Source organism: Cibotium barometz, chromosome 48 (genome assembly GCF_041138505.1).
Source record: "Cibotium barometz isolate CiBa-2024 chromosome 48, ASM4113850v1, whole genome shotgun sequence".
Classification (NCBI taxonomy): domain Eukaryota; kingdom Viridiplantae; phylum Streptophyta; class Polypodiopsida; order Cyatheales; family Cibotiaceae; genus Cibotium; species Cibotium barometz.
This window is the reverse complement of record NC_141093.1, coordinates 22,135,859-22,145,229: the sequence shown is the minus strand read 5'-3', so window position 1 is coordinate 22,145,229 and position 9,371 is coordinate 22,135,859. Positions and strand designations below refer to the sequence as shown.

Sequence of the window (9,371 nt, the reverse complement as noted above, 5' to 3'; positions counted from 1 at the left end):
TGCCGGTTTCTAACGGCAGCGCAGTAGCTGCCGCTGCCGCCAACGGTGTTCCGAAAATCGGAGCTTCACCTCAAAACGGCACCGTTGACCTGGGAGATAAGCTCACGGCACTTGTGGAGCGGGCGCCCGGTAACAAACCTCGTCATAGAGAGGAAGTGCAAGTGCTGGTGATCCAAGGTGTGGATTTGACGAGGGATAGCTTCATGCAGCTGGTGGTGTTCGTCAACCTGCCGGACGCTAATGCCAACACCGACACGAGCAGCGCTGAGTACGTGGGCACCTTCAACATCATACCCTCGGCGAGCAAACACAACCACCTTTTCACCAACGTGAAATTCGAGATCGGAGATAACCTCAAGCGCATCGGCATACAGAATGAGGACAAGCTTGTCATCACCATCGTGGTGAAGGGCCAGGAGAAAGTCACAATAAAGGGCTTGCAAATCCAATACGAGTAACCGTCACGATCGATGATGAGGACAAGCGCTTGTCATCACCACGGCCAGCAGAAAGTCAATCAAAAACGAGTATCGCCAGAAGGAGTAACCGTCACGATCGTTTTTTTCACTCTATTTGAATTTCACCACATTATTAGAATATAGCATTAGTGACATGCCACCATGCCACCATGTAAGTAATGCCTTTTTTTAATGTCTCGAACGAAGTGTACATTAACTACTAGGGTCTCTCATTTACCAAAAGAAGTGAACTAAAAACTGTTATGAATATACAACCATACATTAATAAAATCTTTAATTTATATTTTCTTTAAGGAATATCTTTAAAAGACCATATTAGGGAATTTGGGAAAATCCCAATTCCCAGTTTGCAGGATCAAAAAGGGGGGCACAATGAACCCTTTTAAGATTTTTTCAAAACCCCCTCATGTGAAATATCGTTAGAAAGCTCTTGAGGAGTAGGTTCTAAATCCACATTATGAGACAACTTTGGAATTGGTATGCTCAAGATACAGCAAGAAGTAAATTGAAAAGAAAATTCCCAAAGTAATGGGATTTTCCCAAACTCCTTAATATGCTCTTTTAAATTCCCAAAGTAATGGGATTTTCCCAAACTCCTTAATATGCTCTTTTAAACTCCCAAGGGCTTGTGCCATATAGATAATGGTTGTACCTTATAAACAATGTCTCATAAAAGTATCTCTTTATATGCCACCATGTAACTAATGCCTATTTTTAAAATATCTTACAAAACAAAGTGTACATTAATTAGCCTTCGACAGTCAGTTTCAATGGTACTCGCATTATCAGAATAACCATCGAAACGATCATCGAAATAGCCTTCTATATACACGTGAGAAGAACGTCTATATTCAAGTCGATAAAAGCTTCAAATTTTTTTTGTACTTTGGTGTGATTTTTTAGGAAAGTTCAAGTGTTTTTAGTTCTCATAGTTCTAATCAACCCAGGTTTTAGTTACTTTTCAAACAAATACAAAGATATATGTAGCAATATTTATAAGAAATTAATATGACAATATTTGTATGCCAAAGCTTGCATTGATGGTGCCAAATACAAAGATATATATTGAAATATTTACAAGAAATTATGATAAGTGTCTGCCAAAGCTTGCATTAATGGTCCCAAACAAGAAAATTATAATAAAAACGTATACTGCTTGTCAAAATAGAAAAGAAATATGATGTTATAGCCCAAATCGACTCTCTCATCCTCAGCTAGATCCATGGCTCCAAAAAAATCTATTTTTAGAAAGACCTCTCCATTTGCATCTTTGTCAATGGGTGGATCGTGGTTTGTTCTAGGAGTAGAAGGTAGTTCATTTGTATTGTCCTCTTCTATTTCTGGCATTGCAGGTGGTTGTGTTGAAAGTTATTCTTCTCTTTCTTCTTTGAATTACTGATTAGCCATTGTGTTTGCCTCTGGTACAAGTTCCAGTTGTTCAATTACTATATCTTCATTTGACCCTTCTTCTAGTTGTTAAACTAGATCAATATCTGTGTCTCCTACTTCTTGAGTGGGTTCCTCAATCTCTACTTCATCTGATATTTCCATATCTTCAAATATTTGCTTACTACGTGGATCAATTTAGATTACAAACAACCACCTATGATCTCTCGAGTCTGCCTTGAAGATGACCTTCTTACAATGCTCTGGTAGCACAAATCTGTCCCTCTAGTTTGTCCTAATCTTCGTGGAGTCTACTTGAACAAATCCACTCTTATCTATGTGCATGGTTTCTTGTGGTCCTTGAGTCACCAACTTGAACAAATTCACATAAAAAATGAACATAGAAAGCTTTCTGAACCCAACCTTGATAATGTCTTGTATTGTTTCACAGTAATCAAGCATGCCAACTTGATTATTTAGGTCACTTGGCAGTTTAACGACTTTCTTGCATGAAATTGGTTGACACCGCAATCAAATGTTGTTCTCTTCTTATCTATTCACTTCACTCAAAAGTGACAACTGCATGACGAAAGTGCTTAAAATTTATGATACTACAAGTAAAAGAAGATCATGAAATTATATTAAAAAGGAAAAATTATACAACGCTATGTCTTATAGTTTCTTGTGTACATATAAAAAATTACTTCCATGGTAATCACAACCATATGCAAGCTACTCCTCCTCGTTACTTATAACCTTTCCACTATGTTTTACTTGTGAACTCTTTCTAAAATTTAAACGATCGGGGTCTCTTTTGTAATTTGCTAGGTGATATCTCTTGATGCATTTCTCCATAGCATGTGAATTCAAGATGCAAAAGATTTTGATCTTGTTTCACGATGTCATATCCATTGTTCTTTAAAGGCCTTATCTTTAAGGCTCTCCCTACTGAGTCAATCATCCTCTTCTTGTGTCCATAGTCATGACATATCTGGTTAAGGCATACTAAGAAATTATATTATGTATACAAGAGATTATTGAACAAGCCATCCCATTTTCATACTACCCTCAAGATGATCACTTTGACAAGCAAAACCTTTTAGTTTCTTCATAAATCTCATGAGGAAAAAAATCCATCGACTATGGAAAACACCTACTATAGTAGCAACATCATCAACCACATGAACTAGTAGGTGCGATTGAATGGTAAAAAAACTTGTTGGAAAGAATTTATTTTCCATTGTAACTACTTCAATGGAGTTTAAAGGAGTCGGTTCCAATATACTTCTTCTAATATCTTTCTTTGATATCTACTATACCACTACACCAATCTTTTATATTGTCACTCTTCTATCCTCAGTGAGGCAATCCTTCATGGCTATTGGTAGCACAAACTGTAAGATTCTATGCCAGTCATGAGACTTCAAGCTACTAAGCTCTTCATCCTTTGTGAATGCCCCCTTCAAGAAATGCATGAAACTAGTGGGAGTACCAAACTCATTGATTTAATTATTTACATGTCGTTTCTCTTCTTTGTCCAAGACCCTAGGTGATCTAGGGAGAATCCATCAAGTCTGTTTGTTTCCATAAGTGTTGCATGCGATCCACCTCTTGTAGATCGACATCCCTTTGTGCCTCGATCTCTGTAGTACCTGTGATGGTTTTCCAAAGCATATTTGCTATGTTCTTGAATATGTGCATTGGTTCAAGAAGATTATTTACTAGAAGATAACTCCAATTTGGGAGTAGATGGAAGGTGGATAGCCACTTCATTTTGAGGGGTAAAAAACTTGGATCCACTTCCCATGCCCTTCTCCAATCACTTGGATTTAGCACACAAGGAGGCCTCCCTAGAATCTCTCTTGAAACTCAGGGTGCCAAGTCATTAAAGATGCAATGGATTTGCATCTAAACATTCTTCGACGTTAGAAAACTTGGTACTTGCAACTGTACAGGCACAACACTTTCTTGCATGAAATTGGCCTTGACATTGCAATCAAATGTTGTTTTCTTCTTATCTATTCACTTCACTCAAAAGTGACAACCGCATGACGAAAGTGCTTAAAAAGGAAAACTTATACAAGACTGTCTTATAGTTTCTTATGTACATATAAAAAATCACTTACATGATGGTAATCACAACCATATGCAAGCTACTCCTCCTCATCACTTATAACCTTGCCACTATGTTTTTCTTGTCGACTCTTTCTAAAATTTAAACGATTTAGGTCTCTTTCGTTCTTTGCTAGGTTATACCTCTCCATGCATTTCTCCACAACATGTGAGTTTAGGATGTAAAAGTTATTGATCTTCTTTCACAATGCCATATCCATTGTTCTTTGAGGCTCTTCCCAATGGTTTGATCATCCTCTTCTTGTGTCCATAGTGGTGGCATATCTGATTTAGAAGTACGAAGAAATTCTATTATGTAAAAAAGAGATTATTGAACAAGCCATCCCATCTCCATACTACCCTCAAGGTGAGCTCTTTGATGAGAAAAACCTTTTAGTGTCTTCATAAATCTCACGACGACGACGAAAAACATCCATCGGCTATGGACAACACCTGCTATAGCAATCTCGTCAACCACATGAACTAGTAGGTTCAATTGAATGGTCAAAACACTCGTTGGAAAGAATTTCTATGCCATTGTAACTACTTCAATGAAGTTTACAGGAGATCTTTTCTTCCAATTTATTTCCACTACACCGATCTTGAATATTGTCGCTCTTCTATCCTCGGTGAGGCAATGCTTAATGGATATTGGTAGTAGAGACTATAGGTTTCTATGCCAGTCATGATCTCTCAAGCCACTAAACTCTTCATCCTTTGTTAGTGGGAGTATGAAACTCACTGATGCAATTGTTTACATGTTGCTGCTCTTCTTTGGCCAAGACCCTAGGTGATCTAGGGAGAATAAGCTTCCCGTCAAGTGTATATGTAAGGGTCAAATGGAAGAACTATGGGTGTTGCAAAGTATATATATAAGTAACGCTTTGTGGCTAGGCCCTTATAACCTTAATAGTGAGGGAATGCTAAGCATGTTGAATTGTGAGTAGCGTTGCAATGAGGAGGGGTGGACACAAAACCAAGTTGCTTGGCAACAACACTATGAACATTACACCTAACACAGAACCAAGTGCTTGTTGGCAATAATGCTTGTGATGTTGAAAGTGAGGAGAAAAAAAATGAAGCAGTGTTAGAAAAAGGTAGACATACTTTTGTTTACGAAAGACAAATTTAAAGAAGCCTTAGCCATGGCTAGTTTTATTTTCTAAAATGTACACATCAATCGGTTTTATAGCTAATATTTTCAAATACCTTAGCCAATAAGCTCAAGGCAAGCATAAATATATCTAATATTTTCTAAAGTGTACACATCAATCTGTTGTATACCTAATATTCTCAAAAATCTTGGCCATTAAGTTAAGGCAAGCAAAAATTTCAACATGGTATTTCGAATCCTAGTCCTAGAAGAAATACAATAAAGGGAGGTTCTTATTTTGCTATTAGGTTCTGTTGTACACCAGCTGAATTGATCAAAATCTTGGAAATATTAGATGTATGCATTGGGAAAACATCAAACGATGATGATTTTTGTTCATGCATAAGGGAATGCTAAGTGCATTGAATTGCAGTTAGCGTTGAGGGAATTAGGAGTAGTGGAAAGACTAGCTCTAGTAAGAAAAGGAGGGGGGGCATACACGCGGCCAGGTGTGTTTGCACATTTGATGGGCGAGTAGAGGACGTGTGTGAAAAAGGGAGCATGATCTGGTTGTACATGTGTGGGTATGAATAGGGTGCAAATATAGGTGTACGTGTGAGGTGCGTGTGCATGAGTGAATGTAGGGGCGAATGCTTACGTGCATGTGAATGAATGTGTATGTGTGAATGAGTATTTACATACGTGTCAATGAATGTGTGCATGCACGAATAAGGTATTTGTGAGCACGGGTGAATGTGTGTGCATGTAGATGGATGTGGACATATGGGTGTAAGTGCATGGGGTGCACGAATAAGGTATTTGTGAGCACGGGTGAATGTGTGTGCATGTAGATGGATGTGGACATATGGGTGTAAGTGCATGGGGTGCACGGGCAAAGGTATAAGTGAATGTGCAACACTTTTACCTATAGAAAAAGTGTTAGCAAGTCCCCACTTCTCTTCTCTATATTATCTTAAGAAAAAGTTTCACAAAACTTCCATGTGACACTAATTTAGGAGAAGGAAGAAGATTGAAGTAAAATTTGAATTTTGGAGGTGGTCTGTCCACTAGTAATTTTTTTTTTATAGCAACAATTTTTGTTTTGACGCTACGAGTGTGGCAAAGCGTAGGTGTGATCTAGCGCTAGCATATATAGCGCTATATATATATAGCGCTATATATGCTACATCAATCAAGTAGAAAGTCATACAATAAAGGGCGACCGTTAATCTTTTGCCGTCAGGTTTCTTTGCCCACCGGCTGAAATGCTCGAAATATTAGATTGGAAATCGTCAAAATGGAGAAGAGTTCTGTTCACGGTAAGCGCGTTGAATTGCGAGTAGAGTTAAGACAAATTAGGAGGAGTGGGAAGTAAGAAACCGCCCTGAGGTGACTTTGGAACCTTAGAGCGCGTGCAGGAAGCAGTCTCGATACCGCCCTGAGGTGACTTTGGAACCTTAGCGTGCAGGGAAGCAGTCTCGAGACGAAAGTGTAGAGATATCTCATCTGCAGGTATATAACTATAAAGCTGCGAGTAGTTCAGACCCAGTGTTGTATAATTCCACGCAGTTGGGAATCCGCAAAAGCTCGCTCTCTTCCTTCCCAAAAGCCTACTAGCTATCACTTACTTGCATGCATAGTACATATCCTCATCCCTAAGCTTCCTAGTGGGTTGGAAATACGCAATTATGGTATGTCAGCTGCGTTTCTCCCATCAGCGCCCGATCCATCTCTTGCCGCTGCTGCTACTTCTACAGGCTGTGCTGCTGAGTACGGTTGTTGTAAAGCGTGGGCAGGCGGCCCCTATTCGGGCGCCAGACCTACGCCAGTGCCAGCTTGCAAGCGATACGTCGCTGACCAATCCGCGGCAGACTGTGAAACTCAACTGCTGCCTTTCTGTGCCATCGCACAAAGCGGTGGACTTCTCCTTCGAGGCGTACCCTCCCGTGAGGAAGCATGTCCGCAGGCCCGCCCACCGAGCCAGCGAGGAGTACATAGCCAAGTACAACAAGGCCTACGAACTCATGAAAGCGTTGCCAGCTGACGATCCTCGTAGCTTGGGGGCACAGGCTAATATCCATTGCGCCTTCTGCAACGGCGCCTACACGCAGGGTGGAGCTGCCGGTGACATGCCTTTGCAGATTCACTTCTCCTGGCTCTTTCTGCCTTGGCACCGCTGGTACCTCTACTTCCACGAGCGCATTCTGGGCAGCCTACTCAACGACCCGGATTTCTCTCTGGTCTTCTGGAACTGGGACGACCAGCGAGATGGTGGCAACGTGATGCCGGCCATGTTCGTTCGCAATGGCACTGCGCTCTACGACGCCAAGCGCAACCAGGAAAACCTTCCTCCGACGCTGGTCAGGCTCAACGTGAATGACAACAGCACCAACAACTCCGTGGTGGTCAATGAGAACCTCAACGCCATGTACAAGGCAGTGGTCACGCCCAGCACGGCCGACCTCTTCATGGGGGGCGCGTACAGGTACTTCATGAACTGCGGCGCCTCGCAATATTCAATCATCTGATCATATAATCTCATGTTGTTGTGACTCATAAAACCATAGGATTAATACCGATCTAACCGCCCTGTTTCTTTATGCACAGACTTGGCATGAACCTTACCAGCTCCACAGTACTCAGCGCTCCAGTTAGTGGCAGCGTCGAGTTCACCGTGCACGACGCCATCCACTATTGGACGGGCGACCCAAATATCAAGCCGCTGTCGGAGGACATGGGCACCTTTACCACTGCCGCCCGCGACCCCATCTTCTTTGCTCACCACAGCAACGTGGACAGGCTGTGGGATGTGTGGAGGTTCGATATCCCAGGCACCCGGCGAAAGGACCACTCCGATCCCGACTTCCTGGACGCGGAGTTTCTCTTCTACGACGAGAATGCGAATCTAGTCAAAGTGAAAGTCCGAGATGCCCTCGACAACCAGAAGCTGGGCGTGAGTTACGAAAAGGTGAGGACGGATGAGCAATGGCTGAACTACTCGCCGCTGCCGGTTTCTAACGGCAGCGCAGTAGCTGCCGCTGCCGCCAACGGTGTTCCGGAAATCGGAGCTTCGCCTCAAAACGGCACCGTTGACCTGGGAGATAAGCTCACGGCACTTGTGGAGCGGGCGCCCGGTAACAAACCTCGTCATACAGAGGAAGTGCAAGTGCTGGTGATCCAAGGTGTGGATTTGACGAGGGATAGCTTCATGCAGCTGGTGGTGTTCGTCAACCTGCCGGACGCTAACGCCAACACCGACACGAGCAGCGCTGAGTACGTGGGCACCTTCAACATCATACCCTCGACGAGCAAACACAACCACCTTTTCACCAACGTGAAATTCGAGATCGGAGATAACCTCAAGCGCATCGGCATACAGAATGAGGACAAGCTTGTCATCACCATCGTGGTGAAGGGCCAGGAGAAAGTCACAATAAAGGGCTTGCAAATCCAATACGAGTAACCGTCACGATCGATGATGAGGACAAGCGCTTGTCATCACCACGGCCAGCAGAAAGTCAATCAAAAACGAGTATCGTCAGCTTTTTTATAATTTTTCAAGATTTGCAGCCGAAATTTTGCTTACATGCTGCGCGTCTAAGGCTTAAGCTAATCCGCGTCGCAACTTTCAGGGTTATAGCAAGCAAATGAACATTTTTTAGTGGTTTAGTGGTGGGGGCCCTCATTCAATACTTTTGCAAGCTTGAAACACCACACCCTTATTCAATTGATTAGTAGGAAATTCTCTTTTTTAATTTAGTTTAGTTCGAGTGTTTTTTTTTTCGACGACCCTCATTCAAACCTATGTATCCACTAGTTATTAACTACGGAATTTTTCTCTTTATATTTAGTTTGGATCTAGTGACTAGCTCAAGACACTTAATGATCTCATATTTGTACTTAATTTGATATGTCATTTTGGACTCTCGCAAACGTTTAAAAAACTTCTCTCTCTTCTTTTGGAACTTTGAAATTCAAGCTCCCACAATGAGTTCCCGTTAATTAGTTACACCTTAGAAACTACTCATACTACTTGTATATGTGATTTCCATTAATCATCACAAAGAGCATCATAAAAAGCATGTAGGCGATGGATTCAAGCATAAAACATTGAATGATGTGTGCCCCTTGATGCACTTTTTTGGTGGTGCAAGGCGTGTTCCTCTTTTGATGCCACCCCAACTTGCCTCAAGGCTAGCTCCTCTCCTGTGGATGCGCTTATAAGCGTCATCTCCATGGATGGCCTTCAACTCCTTTACACTCTATTTGAAATTCCACAACATTGTTATAGCATTAGTGCA

The 9,371-nt window shown here is 41.8% G+C and overlaps 1 protein-coding gene across 1 annotated transcript; it reads left to right on the top strand.

The window, feature by feature from the left end:
• Positions 1–6,634: 6,634 nt before the first annotated feature.
• Positions 6,635–8,914, top strand: LOC147610965 (polyphenol oxidase I, chloroplastic-like). The gene is made up of 2 exons (XM_086785124.1): positions 6,635–7,555; positions 7,678–8,914. The coding sequence occupies exons 1-2, from the start codon at positions 6,759–6,761 to the stop codon at positions 8,531–8,533; spliced, it is 1,653 nt and encodes a 550-aa protein (XP_086641250.1). The 5' UTR covers positions 6,635–6,758; the 3' UTR covers positions 8,534–8,914.
• Positions 8,915–9,371: the final 457 nt, after the last annotated feature.